The sequence below is a fragment of the Aaosphaeria arxii genome (genome assembly GCF_010015735.1).
Source record: "Aaosphaeria arxii CBS 175.79 unplaced genomic scaffold BU24scaffold_15, whole genome shotgun sequence".
Taxonomy (NCBI): domain Eukaryota; kingdom Fungi; phylum Ascomycota; class Dothideomycetes; order Pleosporales; genus Aaosphaeria; species Aaosphaeria arxii.
The window spans coordinates 112,406-129,987 of NW_022983488.1; the positions used below are offsets into that span (position 1 = coordinate 112,406).

General features: G+C 48.3%; 10 protein-coding genes across 10 annotated transcripts; 7 read left to right on the forward strand and 3 right to left on the reverse strand.

Moving 5' to 3' along the window:
* Positions 1 to 204: 204 nt before the first annotated feature.
* On the forward strand, positions 205 to 2,012 carry BU24DRAFT_359209 (general substrate transporter; the record flags this gene model as incomplete). The annotated part of the gene is made up of 5 exons (XM_033524031.1): positions 205 to 402; positions 454 to 1,069; positions 1,125 to 1,636; positions 1,697 to 1,782; positions 1,835 to 2,012. 5 exons carry the CDS (start codon positions 205 to 207, stop codon positions 2,010 to 2,012), a joined length of 1,590 nt encoding a protein of 529 aa, XP_033377279.1.
* A 247-nt stretch (positions 2,013 to 2,259) lies between these two features.
* Positions 2,260 to 3,643, forward strand: BU24DRAFT_428922 (uncharacterized protein). Its single transcript, XM_033529598.1, has one exon. The coding sequence runs from the start codon at positions 2,294 to 2,296 to the stop codon at positions 3,464 to 3,466; it is 1,173 nt and encodes a 390-aa protein (XP_033377280.1). The 5' UTR covers positions 2,260 to 2,293; the 3' UTR covers positions 3,467 to 3,643.
* A 366-nt stretch (positions 3,644 to 4,009) lies between these two features.
* On the forward strand, positions 4,010 to 5,776 carry BU24DRAFT_428923 (CocE/NonD hydrolase). The gene has a single exon (XM_033529599.1). The coding sequence runs from the start codon at positions 4,074 to 4,076 to the stop codon at positions 5,718 to 5,720; it is 1,647 nt and encodes a 548-aa protein (XP_033377281.1). The 5' UTR covers positions 4,010 to 4,073; the 3' UTR covers positions 5,721 to 5,776.
* A 497-nt stretch (positions 5,777 to 6,273) lies between these two features.
* Positions 6,274 to 6,774, forward strand: BU24DRAFT_468353 (uncharacterized protein; the record flags this gene model as incomplete). The annotated part of the gene is made up of 1 exon (XM_033532517.1): positions 6,274 to 6,774. One exon carries the CDS (start codon positions 6,274 to 6,276, stop codon positions 6,772 to 6,774), a length of 501 nt encoding a protein of 166 aa, XP_033377282.1.
* A 546-nt stretch (positions 6,775 to 7,320) lies between these two features.
* BU24DRAFT_428924 (Isochorismatase hydrolase) lies at positions 7,321 to 8,267 on the forward strand. Its single transcript, XM_033529600.1, has one exon. It carries the CDS (start codon positions 7,565 to 7,567, stop codon positions 8,138 to 8,140), a length of 576 nt encoding a protein of 191 aa, XP_033377283.1. The 5' UTR covers positions 7,321 to 7,564; the 3' UTR covers positions 8,141 to 8,267.
* Positions 8,219 to 8,856, reverse strand: BU24DRAFT_474359 (uncharacterized protein; the record flags this gene model as incomplete). Its single annotated transcript, XM_033532836.1, has 3 exons — positions 8,219 to 8,507; positions 8,562 to 8,691; positions 8,744 to 8,856. 3 exons carry the CDS (start codon positions 8,854 to 8,856, stop codon positions 8,298 to 8,300), a joined length of 453 nt encoding a protein of 150 aa, XP_033377284.1. The 3' UTR covers positions 8,219 to 8,297.
* A 779-nt stretch (positions 8,857 to 9,635) lies between these two features.
* Positions 9,636 to 10,610, reverse strand: BU24DRAFT_359074 (uncharacterized protein; the record flags this gene model as incomplete). Its single annotated transcript, XM_033524022.1, has 1 exon — positions 9,636 to 10,610. The coding sequence occupies one exon, from the start codon at positions 10,608 to 10,610 to the stop codon at positions 9,636 to 9,638; it is 975 nt and encodes a 324-aa protein (XP_033377285.1).
* A 523-nt stretch (positions 10,611 to 11,133) lies between these two features.
* Positions 11,134 to 11,874, reverse strand: BU24DRAFT_468357 (uncharacterized protein; the record flags this gene model as incomplete). Its single annotated transcript, XM_033532518.1, has 1 exon — positions 11,134 to 11,874. One exon carries the CDS (start codon positions 11,872 to 11,874, stop codon positions 11,134 to 11,136), a length of 741 nt encoding a protein of 246 aa, XP_033377286.1.
* A 2,233-nt stretch (positions 11,875 to 14,107) lies between these two features.
* Positions 14,108 to 14,765, forward strand: BU24DRAFT_88731 (uncharacterized protein). The gene has a single exon (XM_033534749.1). The coding sequence runs from the start codon at positions 14,219 to 14,221 to the stop codon at positions 14,723 to 14,725; it is 507 nt and encodes a 168-aa protein (XP_033377287.1). The 5' UTR covers positions 14,108 to 14,218; the 3' UTR covers positions 14,726 to 14,765.
* Positions 14,766 to 15,491: 726 nt separating this feature from the next.
* On the forward strand, positions 15,492 to 17,079 carry BU24DRAFT_474367 (major facilitator superfamily transporter; the record flags this gene model as incomplete). The annotated part of the gene is made up of 3 exons (XM_033532837.1): positions 15,492 to 15,760; positions 15,810 to 16,968; positions 17,041 to 17,079. The coding sequence occupies 3 exons, from the start codon at positions 15,492 to 15,494 to the stop codon at positions 17,077 to 17,079; spliced, it is 1,467 nt and encodes a 488-aa protein (XP_033377288.1).
* Positions 17,080 to 17,582: the final 503 nt, after the last annotated feature.

Below are 17,582 nucleotides of genomic sequence, written 5' to 3' on the forward strand. Positions count from 1 at the left end.
GTGTCGCCAATACATGCGCGGGGCCCCAGATCTTCAGGGTTGGAGATGGGGTTTTGCGGAGGATTCCAATTCTTGGAAGTTCAACCCGAGGTATTGGAGGTGTCGATCAATTGAAAAACCACTTCAGTCAACGTTTTCGCACCTCCCCTTCCCGTTCTCTCCTTGCATACTCCTTTTGATATGATCGAAAGCCACTGATTCAGTATGAGCTCTCATTTGCAAATACCAGAAACATCACTGTGGCAGAATAGAAAGTGTCTGTTCATATGCACGATTGTCTCTATCGCCAATCTACAATATGGTCTCGACTCTGCAGCGGTTGGAGGACTGCAGGCCATGCCTGGTTTCCTCAAAGTCTTTGGCTATCCCAATCCCAATGCCCCCGGAGGATATTCGATTGGAGTGAGTGAACATTCTATACTTCGTTGAATGCACACACTCATGATTTTGTAGTCCACATTCCAGCAACTCATCGCCTCTCTCTTGACCCTCGGATCGTTCATCTCTGCTCTGACCGCTGGTACCTTCTCCCACTTTTTCGGCCGTAAGATAGCCCTCTGGATTGCTTGCGTTCTCAATGCTGTCGCCTGCATCCTCCAAATAACATCGACTTCAACTGCAGCCATATACATGGGGCGCTTGATACTCGGCTTCGCGAACGGCTTCCTTGTTACATTCTCGAACATCTACACTTCTGAAGCCAGCCCAGCTCACTTGCGCGGTGTGATCGTAGCATTGTTTGCATATTGGGTCAACATCGGTAGCATCATTGGCGCAGCCGTGACGAACGCGACGAAGGGCATGATGGATAAAACTAGCTACCAGATCCCAATCGGAACATTGTTCGTAGTCCCAATGATCTTGGCGATTGGACTGCTGTTCGTGCCGGAAAGCCCGCGATACCTGCTTGCCAAAGGACGAGAGGCTGAGGCAAAGAAGTCCCTTATTACTCTGCGGGGGAATTCAGTTGCGCCAGAGTATATCGAGCTCGAGTGGGCTGAGATGTGCAAGGGAATCGAGGAGGAGAAGAAACTTGCTACCACTGTCGGTGCGCTCGACATGTTCAAAGGTGGGGAACCTAACAGTTTGGGTCTTCTAGCATTGGAATTAATTGACAAATATAGGGACTGATCTCCGTCGCACCCTACTCTGCTTTGGTATGATAGCTTGCCAGACTGGCTCGGGCGTCTGGTTTGTCATTTCATACGGCACGTATTTCCTCATTGTTTCCGGTCTCTCCGTCTCCGATGCCTTCAAATATAGCATCATGGCAACCTGTCTCGGCTTCCTCGGCGTGAACATGGGAATGTATCTTATGAAGCGTCATCTAGGTCGTCGTTCGATACTCATCTTGGGAGGGTGCATCTGTGGATTCTCTCAACTCGCTCTGGCAATCGCGGCAACGGTTGCGCCTGGAACTAAGGCCATGCAGAACTGTTTGATCGGGTTCACCGCGCTGTTCAAATGGGGATACAATATGTGTGTTGGAGCAGCGAGCTATCCGGTTGCTACTGAGCTCGTCAGCACACGACTGAGGGCGTGGACTGTGGGAAGTGCCACCAGTCTGGGGTACTTCCTAGCATGGCTGAATGCATTCTGCACACCGTATTTCATTAATCCAGCGAACTTAGGTTGGGTAAGTGAATCTTCATTCTGTTCGTGATCATGTTTCGATAAACTAACGCTACATTAACAGGGAGCCAAGTATGGCTATATTTGGGCCGGTTCAAACTTTTTGTGTGTCGCATTCTTTTTCCTATGTATGCCTGAATGCAAAGGCCGGTACGTAATTCTTGACACCCCTACTACGCGCAGCATCTGAGTAGACAATTAGTACACTGGAGGAGATTGATGAACTTTTCGCCAATAAGGTATCCGCCTTTGGGTTCAAATCTTACCAAACGACAATCGGCCAAGAGGCTGCACGCGAGGTTGAAGAAAAGATCCTCGAACAGAAAGGGGCAGTAACAGAGACACGGGAAAGACTGAGTAGTGGAAGCCACAGGGCATAATATCGAACATATCGCAGTAACCTAACGGTAGATTTTCCATACAAACACGCTTCCAACTTTGTCTTGATGCCTTTTTTAAAGGGGCACACTAAATTTTAATTCAGCTTATCAGAGAAATTTAGGTGATTTTGAAATGATCACAATCACTTTCGGGTGCCTGGCACTCGTGGCATTACTAAGCTTCACCATTTGCCCACCACATTCAAGTGTATAGAAAGACCGCACTGTCCACCTACCACTGTCAATAACCACAGCCACACAGCGAAAACACAACATAACACATGTCTTCCTGGATGAGAAAGGACCAGTTCGTTCGCAGTCTGACTGTGCCCGAAGAAGATTGCGGGATATGCCTGCAGCCGTACGAGATCGTATCAGACGGCCATTTTCCTGTCAGACTCCCATGCGGACACTGGTTTGGAAGGCGATGCATCATTTCGTCTATCGAAAGATCTACCCGGTCTGATGCATGCCCGCAATGCCGGCGGGCAATGTATAGCAATCAAACACCCCAGATGCAAGAGCATGGCAATCATCTGCCCGGGTTGCGAGAGCCTAGCAATGGCCTGCCCCGGCTGCTAGAGCCTGACAGTTATCCGTCCCGGCTGCAAGAGCTTGTTAATGTTCGAGCCGTGCGAACTTTGGAAGACAGTCCCTGGTCATTCTTCGCCCCGTATAGGGCAGAGGCCAACGACCTATGGTACAACATTTGCACAACAGAGCCCGATAACGCAGTCTTAATTATACAGATGTTATGGCGCTTGGTCGCCTCCAACCCTCCCAGCACTTCTCGCTACCCCCCAATTCGATTACACCAACCCATCATTGAAGGGCTGTCAGAATTATCGAATCGCAATTCAGCCCTTGTGAGAGCCATGATTGACTGCCTGGGCCACCATGACTCCATACTACGCAGATCTGCGACACCCACACATGCTTTTTGGAAGACCCTATCTATGTTGTTAAGCCATGGGGATAAATTCTATTCGCATGAACTCCCTGCAACAGCTGCTGTATTGTGGGTCAAAGTGGCGCGAATGTGGCGGCTTCATCCCGATGAAGATTTCGAGGAATCTATTGACTACATTCATTTCGTAGCGGTGAATGCAGCCATGATATCATGTGCACATATACGTGACCCTAGCCTGCTCACCGCGGATCCTCTTGAGGCTATACCATACTGGACCGATTCTAGTTGTCCCAGTTCAACCAACCGAATACGCGAGAGATACAACCTGAAGAGTCGTACAAAGCATCAAATGGTTCGACAAGAGATCAAGCAACTCCAGACGCATTCGGCCACACCGGAGATTCCAGTCTTTATTGGGCTACCCCAAGAGGCAGGGGAGGTCGAGCGTATCTTCAGGATGCCGAATTCAACAAATCATTGGGAAACAAATCATTGGGAAACAATTCGAAATGAATTACTAGCGAGGAGGCCCCGAGGACAATGAGCTCTTTTCGAGCACCGGAGTATCGATTGCAATTATTGATACTAGTTCGGTTAAGTTCTCCATCGTCTATGGATGAAGGTCCCGATTACAATCCCCCATAGGAATCAAGATAGCTTTCATTATGCGAAGGATCATAAATGAAATTAATGGCTATAGACTCTCGTCGATCCTGCGCGGATTTCTGTGTATAACCAATCTTCTACTAAGCTTCCTGCGATAGTAAGTGAGAGCGAATTGTAACTGTAGACTTTGCAAGAATGCTTGCAGTAGATGAATTAACGTTCAGAATGAGTATTGGTTCGTCCATAATGGGGAAAACTTCATAGCTATCGATCAGCATTTGGTCTCATCCGTGACATAAAATTGTGGTAATACCTGAAACTTACTGCCCTGTAGTACCTCGGCCGTGTTCACCCGTGTTCACATGGATGTCGGCTCCATTCGCTCGAATTCATCCGGAACGGCAATGGCTCGTGCTCTCACCCGGATCCATCAATCTCCTCTTCCGAGAACCATTGAGGGTTGCTAGAAATAAAGGTCTTACCAAGGACAGCATCTGTGGAGTTGAGTTCTCTATCATACTCTTCCACATCCACTACTTGCAAGAATGGCATCGCAGCGGGGTCTACTCGGTTCGCTTTTCGACCGCGCAACATCGCGTTACTTGCTTGGCCTATCTCCCGAAACATGCTCCTATAAGACCACTAGTGTTCGCATACCAATTTTGGACAATGATCGAAGCGATCAAAACATAGATCTAGCAGCCGACCTCTATCAGCCTGTTCTACCCGATGGGCACAATCCCGCTGGAACAATCCTCGTCCGCTGCCCATACGGTCGAGGTATTCTATATTCCTTCACCATTCGCCCGTACGCAGCGCGCGGATATAACGTGCTCCTTGTGAGCACTCGAGGCACCTTCGGCTCAAGTGGTAACTTCGTGCCTTTTGTGCATGAAGAGAAGGACGGACACGCAGTGGTAGCTTGGATGCGAAAACAGGATTGGTACACGGGATCCTTTGCGACAATCGGGATGTCGTACCTAGGGTTCACACAATGGGCGCTCTTGAACGACCCCCCGCATGATATGGTGGCCGCGGTGATATCGGTCGGGCCGCATGATTTCGCCCAACAGGGCTGGGGTACTGGCGCATTTGCCTTAGATAATGCAGTATGGGCAGAACTCACAGCACATCAGGAGGATAGTGGGTTATCTGCAATGGTGGGCAAAGCTACTTTGATGGGTAGGATGAAGAAGTTATTCAACAATGTACCTCTTGAGCCTGCGCTCAAAGAGCACTTCGAGGGAAAGGCAGATTGGCTGGTAGGCTTGCTGGAACACTCAGATCTTGACGATCCACGTTATGATTCATGGCGATTTCCGGAGGCACTCGAGAAAGCCAATATTCCTATTCTCTTAATCAGTGGGTGGTACGACCTTTTTCTTCGTCAGTCTATGCACCAGTACACACGTCTCCAGGAGAGGAAAACCAACATTGCTTTGACTGTGGGACCATGGCGACACTTGAACATCGGGATGGACGGGAAAAGTGCACCACAAACACTGGACTGGCTCGACGAACATCTTGCAAAGCGAAGAGTGGGCGTTAGGACTTCACCAGTAGAGTACTACATGACTGGAGCCAACGAATGGCGGAAGGTGCCGAGATGGCCTCCGGCAACAACACCAACTGTGCTATATTTTGGTCCCGATAACACCTTATTGGGGGACGGTCCAACTAAGGTCGATAGCCCATGGAGCTTTACTGTTGATCCAAAGAACCCTACCCCGGCGATTGGTGGCAACGTGCTTCTCGGAGGTGGGAGTGTCAATGACAGCGCGTTGGCCTCTCGAGCGGATGTCCTCATCTTCACCACGAAACCGCTGGAAAGAGATTTAGAAATAGCCGGAAAGGTTATGGTTGATCTGAACCACTCAAGCGAAAATCCCAGTTCAGATCTGTTTGTGCGCCTCTCCGAGGTTGGAGCGAAAGGTACTTCGCGGAATATCACCGAGACATACAAACGATTGAGTTCTGACGGAACTGTCAACGGCATCAGTATCACCATGGACGATTGTGCACATCGGGTGTTTAGTGGCAGCCGCATTCGATTACTCATTGCTGGAGCCTCGCATCCTCACTACGCCTTAAGCACTGTTATTGGCACGGATGGCAAGCCTCAAACCGTCGAACACAAGATTCATCCAATTGGTGATGTTGTAACACGAATCACAATTCCCGTGGTTTCATAAGTGGGAGAGAGAGAGTGTGTGTGTACACATTGCTTGACTCATCCTCGAATTTTTCATAATGATTTATATGGCGAGAGAGATCCTTTCATTGCTTAGTCGGTAATAATTAGCGCAATACCCTATGACGTACTATTGCTGGCTGTTGACTCCACGGTGAATTATGGATGAACTAACTCAAGTATGCAAACCTATCACACTTTGATCACAGTGCGGCAACATTTCTAAGCACCACCCATCTTTTGAGATGCGATGTAAGAGACCACCTAAGGAGCTGCAAATGGGAGAGTAATGTGAGATTGTTGACAAAGTCTATGTGAAAATTATGTCATTATAAGCATTGTGCAAGGAGAGAGGTAGCTGCGCTTTTACCTGTATGTGGGCCTTCACTTTCTACACAATGGTGAGTGAGTGAGTGAGTGAGTGAAATGGCCTAATCGTCTCACTTCTGCCCACACAATGTCCTTTTAAATCAACAACACCTAAATTACCCCAAAGTCCAACTATATCCTCGATCTCCCTCCTCAGCGACATCTCTCTTACAAAAACATCAACCATGTCGAGCTCTCAGTCAACTCACGCGCCAGCACCTCAGCCAGTCGAGACGAACCGACAGCTGTCCGAGAAAGATTCGCCCACACAAATCACAATGCATTCGAAGCACAATCTCTGGGGCCAACCGGCTGGTAAACCTGAGTCCCAGTGTCTCCAGAATTGCCAACTGTGGTGCTCATGCCAGCAACCTCATGGAGAGCCTACTAAACCTCGGCGATATAGTTTCGACAGCCATCCGATAGGGCTGAGTTTCCGACCCAGTGGATGGACTGATCGTCGACAACAGCAGGCAGATGAAAGGATGCACGCGGATATGGAGCGGTTCCGATCGCAATCCCTATGGTCGATGGACCATATGAAGGTGAATACTGGGAGTAGTGATGGATACCCGAATTACCTTGTATCGCTGCGGGTCTTGGTCCAGATGGTCAAAGAAAACGTACAATCTCTGATCCGGATGATCTTGAGGGCGTCAAAGAGTTTCTTTGCTCGGAGGACTTGAAGATTCAATTTTCCCAAGGGACTGATCAGGTATTATGATCAAGCCCAAGCATGATGCTCGTTTTCGGAAGTTCCTACCCCAATCGGGAACGAAAGCCGAACATGATGTCAATAGCATCATTCGAATTCGATCATGGATACACCTTATTCAGATTCCTCTTACTCGTAACAATGCCAATTGTTATGTTTGGCTAGCTCTTTTCGTGGTCCTGATTTCAAATCTCCTTTCTCACGGACCGGAACCACATATCATGTTTCAGTAAAAGTTAACTAATGTGACGAGGTAAAGCACATTGAACATCAGGATGTCTACAAAATCAAAATAAGTGTTTCCACATACGATGACCAATTTTGAAGTATTCTTGGAGAGTCTCGCCTACATTTGTCAGAAGTTTGTAATGTCCTGTGAGGCAGGTAATTGCGTGATCTGCTGTTATAATGAAATACACTCGGGCCGATTCACGTCATGCATGATGCCGATGCAGGTGCCGCGTGCCACGATCTCCGCAGGCTGGGCCCGCGGGGTAATATAAATACAACATAAACACAACCCCACACATCAAACAAATAACTACAACAAGAAGTACTCCATTCTGGAAGCATTCTTTGGACCTGTGGTAGACGCACGCTACGCCCCCGGCCTCCATCAAAAAGCTTGATTGTCTGTCCTTTGATCCCCTTGACCCATTCCGATCCGGCCACACCACCTGCTTCTGGCAAAACGAACAAAGGGATACCCCCAAAGTACCAAATACAGTTCACCTTTCCCCCTCGTTACCACTCCGCACACAATGGCCTCTTCTTTCCGCCAGTTACTCGGTGTCCCGCCATCAACCGCCTCAACCACCGATTCTGCCCTCGTGATCATCGATGCGCAAAACGAGTACTCAACGGGCAAGCTCGCCGTCACCAACGCTGAAACCAGCGGCAAGGTGATTGCTGACCTTCTGGAGAAGTACCGCAAATCGGGTGGCAAGGTCGTGCACGTGCTTCACAAGACCCCCGAGGGAGCACCCATCTTCACCCCCAATACCCCACTCTCGGAGCCGTTCAAGGCCCTGACCCCGAAGGACGGAGAGGAGGTCATTTGGAAGTTGCACCCTGGTTCGTTCGCGGACACCAATCTCGATGAGACGCTCAAGGGCTGGGGTATCAAGAAGGTCGTCTTGGTCGGCTACATGGCCCACGTTTGTGTCAGCACGACGGCCAGACAGGCTGCACAGAGAGGATACGACGTAATCATTGTAGAGGATGGCATTGGTGACCGTGATATCCCGGGTGTTGGTGGGGACGAGTTGACCAAGGTCGTGCTTGCGGAACTCGGAGATACGTTTGGTACGGTTGTCAAGGGCGCAGAGATCAATTAGAAAAACTTGGAATATTTGAGAGTTATGATATTTAGAGATTTGAAGGCAAAGTCAAGGGTAAAGAATGAATGATATTGATGTTACAACCATTGTGTGGTTATCAAATAGGCTTTAGCTAGACAATGAAGAACATTGCTTATCCTATCGCCACATGTTCTCAATAGGTGATTACCGTCTCTTCGCACTCAATGATTGAATGGGTTAGATCCTTGCTCAGCGGCTGTGGGCAGTCCTCGTAAGCTGAGTATAGAGAAGCATTGAAGAAGTTGCACAGATCTGTAATGATTCCGCGAACAGGCCCGAGTTCGTCCGTGGTACAGGTTCCATGACCACCGAGTTCCGGTGGGAAAGCGCAGGGTTCAACGAGCTTTGGGGTTTTAGTGATTGAAAGGCTATCGGGGAGGAAACCTGCTTTACTTACGTCAGAGAATGCCTGGGTATTGACACAGTGGCAGGCAAAGTCATCTTCAGCACATCCGTCCTTCTTAGCAGCGTCACTCTGGCATTTCTTGAGGCAATCTGGCACTCGCTCGATGAATTTCTTATTGGTCCTGTAGAATGTAAGCTTTCCGTTGCCGGGGCATTCAATGTTGCCTGACTTACAAGCACACGTATTTGTCCCAATTTCCAGTCTCGTGAGCTTTGGTGACGTTGAATGTCAATTGCGCGGATGCGATTGACGAGAAAGCGAATAGACCCAGCACGTGGAGACGCATGTTGTTAACAGTTGATGTGGATAGCGAATGTAAGATTTCAGTATAGAGTGAGCGTTAACAATATGTCCCACGCACAATCAGTCCTGTCTCTTATAAACTTCCCATTTTCCACTCTGATCACGGCTTTGGGGATCCGAAGGGTATGATGATGCTGCTGGAGACAATCATTCTACGTGTTGTTCGAGATTCATGATACTGTAGGCTAGTACAGAAACATAACGCAACAAAACCAGACGTATATTTTACCCAAAATGTTCTAGGCTTCTCACAGCTTCGTAGTGGGATTGAGCAACTGGACCGGTAAGATCCACTCAGGTGCAGCATGAGCCCTGAGCCAAAGCACCATGTTCCAGATTGAGAGAACGTCTCTTTCAATGTAAACAGATTGGTTAACATTGATTCATTTCAGCCTCAATGAGGGGTATCGCAAGCAGAAGGTACTGCCTGCGTGATCGAAAGCTACAAGATTTGATGGCCAGCCAGGTTGACGCGGACAAAATGGGTACCATGGTAGTATTTTCATTCTGATCAAAGAAGTTAGGCTTCGAATATCTAATTGCGAGTTAGATTGTGTTGGTCTTGTTCGGCTTGTTTCTTGTAGCAGGTGGTGTCCTCTCCGCAAACGGAATCGTATCACGTGATCGCGCCTTGAGAAATCACAAGTCGATGCCATGACAATGCGTCGGTACAAAGCGACTGAACGTGGCAGAATTGCTACTCTGGGAAAGATTTAGAGAGCTGTACTTATTCTATCTGTACTGAATAATATTAAAGATGGCTTAGCGCAGCTCGGTTCTTTTGATCTGCCAGTTCCCAGCTAACGACCACAATCCCTTAACGATGTACCCTTCACTCGGTGTTCCCCTCAAACTAATTCTCCCAGTATCCTTCTGGTGTCTGCGCAGCTCTTCATAGACCACGATCAATTGATCTTTGAAGTGATTCGTAGGGTATCCAGTCCAAGAACTCCCAATCATTGTGCAGCAATTCTGGACTACATAGTTCATCTTTTCGTGTCTCTTCGTCGGCCATGTCGTCAACTCATCTCCATGAATTATATATTGAGATATGAGAACAGTGTAAAGATGCAGTAAGGGGAAGTAAGGCCCGTCGAGATCGCGCGCAGCTCTGCAGACGAGCGACCAATTGACCTTACCCTCCCGGACGCCTATACTTTGGTTCGCTTTCCATACCAGCATTGCAAGGTCGGTACTGGTCGTCAGATATAGAGGAACGCGTTTGTAAACGCAAGCTAAGAGCTCACTCAGTCTCAGGATCGGAATGATGGCCTCGTCCACGGGATTTAGAACGCCGTACTGCGGACTGAGGTCGTTAAGATACCGCACATAGCGCCTAAATGTGCAATTCTCATTTCTAGGGTCGCGAACCTCCCAAAGTGGCTTCCAAATGACATTTTGTACCAGAGTCTGACCGTTTCCTGGATCCGCGTGCGACTGTCTTTGAATACCTTGCCACAACGCTTTCATGTACTCGCAAAGTCGTTGTGGGTTCTCTTGACACAAAATTCCCCATATTCTGTACGGATGGAATACGGTTTCCTCGAAAAGTTGCGCTCGGCACAGGGGACAGCTGTTGGTGTTACCGTCGCCGTTACGCAACCAATCAGTGAAGCAGCCGTGGCCAAAGATATGAGCGCACTGCAGGGCAACAGGAGCATGGCCTTCGGAGAAGGGCTCACAGCAGATCGTACATGTTTCCGTGGGCGCAAGATTGTTGCGTATGAACTCCTCCATGGAGGAGTCTGCGCAGAAGTGAAATGGTTCAGGCTTTCTTTGATGAAGACACTTTCTCATGATTCGCCACAAATGGGTCATCTCATTTATAGAAAGACGGCCGATTGAGACAAACAGTTGCAAGAAGTTACTAGTAAATAATCGTGTTGTTGTTTCCGCGTTTGTGATCAAACACCAATCCACATTTGTTTTCACTGCACCACGTTGTTCAAGAGAACACAAAGACCACTCTGTTCTGTTACTAGTTACAGCCTCAATTTTCGAACATCATATAAAATGTACCAACAGGACCCTTACGGCGCATTTGTGTTCGTATCTTTCTAACCAGCGATGTTGTATCTTGCAGTGGCAGACAGCGGCGTGATTGCTGCCAGCACATAGCACATCTCGGGATTTGTTTCGATCCTCCAACATCTGGACTTATTCTCGCCATGGGTCACGAAAATCCGAGAAACAACACAACAATTCAACGAAGCTCCAACTGTCTGCGAACACTAGAAACCATCATATAGCTGCTTCCTCGCTACTTCCCATTGACAGTAATCGTATGGACGTACTTGACCTTCCCATCGATAATCCGAATTTCGTGACTATCGGGGTAATTCCCCAGACTGTCAAAGCTACATAGTACGTCCACACTCCCCGACACATCATCGATAACGTATCGCCTGTTTCCATTGCTCTTCGTGCTCCCACCCCGGGGCAGGCTCTTCCCGCATGGCCTGGTGAACTGGCTGCCTTCCACGCGCTCGCAATCCGTACCCCAGGGTATGCTGTCTGCAGCTTTCGCATCCGTCCACATGTCGAGATAGGCATCTCCTGCTTTCTTGAGCACATCGCGGGATGGACGGGACGAGGTGTTGTTGATCAGTGACCAGTCTTCGGCTTTGATATAATCGAGAGTCTTCTTCGCATTGAAGAACAGATCTCCGGTCGTCGCAGCGATAGTGTCGATCACTGCAATCTCGTCGGTGTTGTTGTCGCGATGCCTGATCTGGGTGCCGACGACGTAGGGCTTCGAGCCGGTCGTGGAAATGAACATCGTATATGATGCGCATCCCACAGTATCTGCCGTTGAGCGACTCAAATCCAGCTTCAAGGGCGACGTCAGGAGGGACTTGGAGATGTCTGCAGCTTTGTTGTTGAGTTGGTAGGTGAAGTTGGCAGCTGTGAATTTCAGGCCAGAGATACTACCCGCGACTTGGGCTTTGAGATACGAGTCGGCAGCGCTTAGAAGCCCTTCACGGGTACATTCAACTGCCATTGTCGTAGACATAGAGCCTAGCAAGGCCAGGACTAGTGAATGTTGAAGATAGATTCGCATTTTGCTCGGTGGATATTTTCGTAAGGAAATGCGTTCTTAGGAATATTTCTTTTCAGTCCAGCGCCTCTTATTATAACCACATCCCACATTCACTTTAATTATCGCCTAATTGTACATGTACGTGATGTCGTAAATAATTTGTTCTGGCGGGGCATAGTCTACTCGTAGGCAGGGGTGAGCTATGCCGTTATTGACACTGACGATTTTGATTGGCGCATGTACCTAGCAAAACAATCAAGCATAACGCCTCCATTTAGAATACCTGCAATCAAAGCTTGATCTCTCCTCGACTGCCGGCGGTTTCCTAGAATTGATTGTGGAGAAGAATTCCAGTCATCCCCGCAGTATGTCGCATGTATCTTGACATCAACGACAAATAATGCACGATATGATCCTACGCAATTGTGCGATACTGTCATTGAACATACCATCTAGTTGACGGGGTTGCTATCACACCCATAAGCAACAACATCAAGTCTTTGAAGGCTTCAGTCTCCCTTACCCTAAAACGCCCGTCCATAGCTCTTGTAAAGCTCAAAGGTATGCCAGCCGAGCGATGGAAAGAGAACTGTGTGATGAGGTGTAATATCTTCACCTTCTTTTTAAACTGAGTAACAGGTTCATCTTTAGGAGTACTTTCTTTGGCTTATACTGAACAAGGATGAAGAAAGAGAAACGCATTGTAATGAATTCTGGTAGTAGTCTCACGTAAAATTTCAGTCATTGTCTTTACGAGCTAGGATAAATCTTTGTAGAGAAGATAATGAAGTCTTTCATTAATTTCTTTCTCTCCAGCGACGCATCAACAACCTTACTTATTGTGGGCATAAATGGTGTTTGCAGCATGCTCACTCACTTTGCTATCTTTGCTACCCGTGAGGTTCATACAAACTGCCATATCCACAACAAACTTGCGCATGGTTCCATAATGACAGTTCCACTTAGCTCATATATAGATACACCTTGAATGACTTAGGGGCCTATTGAGAATCATCACAAGTATAATACCTCTCCGGTTTCTATATACGGGCGCACTGTCGATGCATTGTCAACATAAAATGTACACAACATTGTAGGGCAACTTGGCTAGCTGATATAGACAGAAAGATAAGTTCTACTTATTTCAAGATACTATATACAAATCAGAGATACCTAGGACGGGTCCAGAAGCGATATCTCGCCGTAAGTGAGAGAGGGCTACGATGAAACTCACTGCTCAATCTTCTCTTCTAGTGAAAAGAAGAATTGTGTAATGGTATGATCGGCCACAGCACGGTGCCTCTGCAATTAAACCCGGGTCCCAGTTCAGAGCTGGGAGCTCGTTGTCTGGGTTATTGAGGTGGTTGGGTCTTAGGCTACCTTCACTTCAATTATCACTTTACTATTATTGGTGAGAGATCGCGACGAGGATGAAAATTACCACGCACAGTCCAACATCACCTGCTGCGAGCGCTGCCAAGAAACGTATTGTCTTTCTTAAGAGTAATTCTGAGAGCTCTTTCTTATTGTAACCCAACCCAGCATATCGACAGCTAACGCCATTGAAGTGACCATCATCAGCCAGCAGAATAGCAACAGCTTTCGATATACTCCATCCATCACCCATCACAGCCTTCGACAGAATCAGCCTTTACACCAGCAACTTTCCAGATCACCAGAAGATCTGCTTTACCTTCAACTTCACTTTCAAGCAAAAAGCTTCGTCCTACCAACTTCCTCTTCCTCTTCCTCTACACACACCACCACCATATACCTCTTTTCAGAACCCCCCAATCTCTCCACCCACCCTTCTTACTCGCAACAAATCACCAATACTATCGAAATGGAATTCCAAATGGTTCACCATCTTTCCGCCGAGATCATCGGCCTCAATCACAAGATCTCGCGGTCCAGCGACCGGAAGCTCCGCCGCCAGATTGCGTCAGTCGTGCGGCAGCAGGAGTACATAATGAAACTCTTGCAGCGGTATGGCCCGCATGTTGCTAAGAGGGACACTTCGGTGCGTCCAGAGATCCCGCCATTCCTCCCAAGGGAAATGGAAGTAGACCAAGAGTGGTGCATCTTCGAGGTGGAGAAAAACTGTTCCGGCAACTGTACTCCCTTGGTAAGTGATTGTCATCATTTATTAGATGGTGTCTTCGGGAACTTGTTGCCTTCATCTCGATGATTTCTCAAAAAATCACTTTGCTAACGAGTTGTCCTTTAGCCATCCGACAAGAACACCTATATCCAGGTGGGTACAGCAGAGAGTCAGGCACCTCAGCTCTATTACGGGGACATAGAGATGGAAGATACCGATGTGATTCTTCCTACTGCTCAGCCGCAACCCACTCCTGCCCCGGTTCAGGCACCCGCTCCTGTTCCGGTTCAAGCACCCGCTCTGCAGCAGGTGAAGGTCGTTCCGCAGCTAGTGAAAGTCGCTCCTCCCGCCCAACAAGCGACTTCATTCATTCTGGACGAGAGTTCCCAAGACGAAAGAGAGCTCCCAGTAGGCTCCGAGATCAAGCGTGAGAAGAAGGGCCTCATATCCATGATTGAAAGGTACAATGCGATGGCAAGAAAAGCTGGCTTCAAGGAAGCCTGGTTGTCGGACATGGACCTCGAGGAGAAGCTGGCCTCCATAGTCGAGACGCCGTTTTTCAACTCGCACCGGAACGACGAGGGGGCGTACAAGCAGGCGCTGACCCAGCACCTGGCCTGGATGCAGAAGTTAAGTCACAGCGAATGGGTCGGGTACGCGGCGAGGCAGTTGGGTCCATGGCTCGACGACGACGACGAAGATGATCTCTAGTCGGCAGAATCGACCGACGAGTACTGAAAAGCATGGGGGCTTAAGATTGTTGTGAGTATTGAAGGTTCCATACATGGCGTTGGCTATTGTCTTACTAAATTCTTAGGACGACCCGACCCTTCCCAGCTGGCCTGCACGTGATATCAACCACCAAGTCTCCAACGCCTCCTTTCAATTCGAGCGATACAATTCGCACGGTGTTTTGGAACGACAACTTCCCGGGAATTTTTCAAGTGGCTTGAGCCCAGAACCGAAAGGGTTCTTATCCCAGTTAAGCCGCCACAACGTGGTGAGGATGGGCGCCTTCCGACATTGTGGGGGTTCAGCACGCAATCGCCTCAACTTTCAACGTCGACAACCCAAAAGTCCTCGACTCCCCGTCAACCGTCAACCAATTGTGGAGACTCGATATCTTGGTATTCTCACATCTCACCGAAGACGGAGCCTTTAATCCCAGCCATCCCACGACCTAAAGTCGTATCTCCGCCAGATCACTGCTCCCAAGAGCACTTGTACCTGAGTCGCCTACAACCTACCACCATACCGTCGTATCCAGAGCTGCGCCGAGATATATTGCGAAAACAAAATGGACATTGCGCCATGTGAGGCGGCCAGGGATGTGGTTCACCTACCGACGAGAACTTCCGATTCCACGATATCCAGGTATATAGGTTGCCGACTGCGCATGATGTTTGCTTTTCATCTTGCAGGCACTTCCTTCCACTTTCTACTGCACCCTAGGCCATAGAGCCGATTTATTTCCATCATGTCATCTGTTCCAAGAGAAAAATGGTGGCACATCAAATGGTTCTCTGATGAGGATACCAAAGAGGAGCGACGGCTCATCACCAAGATCGACATGTTCCTTGTCCCCTATTCCGTCCTCGCATACTGGGTCAAATACATTGATCAATCTAACCTTAACAATGCTTACGTCGCGGGAATGAAGGAGGACCTTGGATTCAGAGGCAATGAGTTGGTCCAGCTACAGACTCTCTTCACTCTCGGATCAGTCCTCGGCCAGATACCTTTCCTGTACGTCACTTCAACCCATCAACACAGATTCATGCTAATAATCGCCCAGTTTCATCATGACATACGTCCCTATTCACTGGCTTATTCCAATCTGCGACATCCTCTGGGGCGTCTTCACACTTCTGCAATACCGCGTACATGGGTATGCAGAACTTGCTGCGTACCGTTTCATGATTGGATGGTTTGAAGCAGCCTTCTTCCCGGCCATGCATTACGTCTTTGGATCTTGGTATAGGGGTCATGAGATCGCTCGACGTGGTGGAATCTTTTATACCGGACTCGCTCTCGGCACTTTGACTGCAGGTCTTATCCAAGCTGGTGCTTCTCATCGACTCGAAGGCGTTCACGGCCTTGAGGGATGGCGTTGGATGTACATAATATGCGCCATCATAACCATACCCGTCGGTATTATCGGATATTTTGTTCTGCCTGGAACTGTCGACCAGCCCAACCGATGGATCGTTACGGACCATGATGTCGAAGTATCACGTAAACGACTAGAAAAGCATGGCCACGTCACCAAAGGCAAGATGAAGTTCAAACACATCACCAAAACCCTTCTCGGCTATCGATTCTGGCTCATCGTCCTGACGGATGCGCTCTTTTGGAATGCTGGCATTCACAAATCCACTGGATCATTCTTGCTATGGATTAAGTCTCTCGGCAATGGAAAACGCTACAGCAAAGCCCGCGTCAACGAGCTCGGAACCATCGCACCCGCTCTCGGTATTCCGTACACACTGTTTGCCTGCTTCGCATCAGATTTGTTGATTGGTCCAGCGAATGCAATCACCATGTGCTCGGTCTTCAATGCAATCGGCCTCGTTATTCTCACCATCTGGTCCGTTCCCGAAAATGCACTTTGGTTCGCGTTCGCAACAATGTACTGGTCAAACGCCCTGTCCAGTGTCTTTCACGGCTGGGTCAATAATCTTCTTAGAGACAGTCCCGAGGAAAGAAGTTTTACTTTGGTTCTGATCAACCTTTTGTCCCAGTCCTCCACCGCTTGGACACCACTACTCACATTCCCGACTGTCGAATCGCCGAGATTCCGGAAAGGATTCTCTTTCTGTCTGGGCTGTGCAATTGCTCTCATCATCTTTACTTGGGTCATGTACTTTGCCCTTAAGTACGACAAGAAGAAGGAGGAAGGGACTTCCGATGAGGAGTTCCAAAACAGCGCATCAGGTTCGTCGATTGACCAGGACGTCAAAGGCGCCTACGAAACCACCATCAGCGAGAAGAGTGCAGAGGAAAATAACCATAACAACAACGGGAAGCGACCTGTCGAGACAGAAGACAAGATTTCTGCCCATTGATTACCGTCGCCACTATCGTTCTCACATTAACTCAATAATCACAACATAAAAAAGTCGACCATGTTTCGATCTCTAGCATCCGCATTTCGTACCAACTGGTTTACTGAAACTCGCTGGGAAGTTGAGCAGCTGATCAGAGATGAGTTGCGTCTCCTCTAACTTGGTAATACTGCATTGCCACTATTAGGGCATAGTAGATTCTATCGTCTTTTATCAAATGAAACCACGCCTGCTCCGCATTCGGAGTCACCCCATCTCTTCGAAGCCACGAACTGCAACATCAAACTTTTACTCACTTTATTTCCCCTGCAGCAAAAAGCCATTGAAGCGAACTTTTTGTTCCCCTGCATCTTCGATCTGATACTTGAGCTCAATATTTCAAATTCTCAGCCCACAAGCAACTTTGTTCCTCACAACCGAAGGTCAAGCCCCACTTTTCGATCGCAAAACCCAAAGCAACTTTCTTCAACACCAAAAATTCAACATGACCAAAGCCCAAAGTC

Excerpts from the sequence above, each read along its gene's own strand:
- BU24DRAFT_428922 (XM_033529598.1), top strand. The coding sequence starts at position 2,294 with ATGTCTTCCTGGATGAGAAAGGACCAGTTCGTTCGCAGTCTGACTGTG.
- BU24DRAFT_428923 (XM_033529599.1), top strand. The coding sequence starts at position 4,074 with ATGGCATCGCAGCGGGGTCTACTCGGTTCGCTTTTCGACCGCGCAACA.
- BU24DRAFT_428924 (XM_033529600.1), top strand. The coding sequence starts at position 7,565 with ATGGCCTCTTCTTTCCGCCAGTTACTCGGTGTCCCGCCATCAACCGCC.
- BU24DRAFT_88731 (XM_033534749.1), top strand. The coding sequence starts at position 14,219 with ATGGAAGATACCGATGTGATTCTTCCTACTGCTCAGCCGCAACCCACT.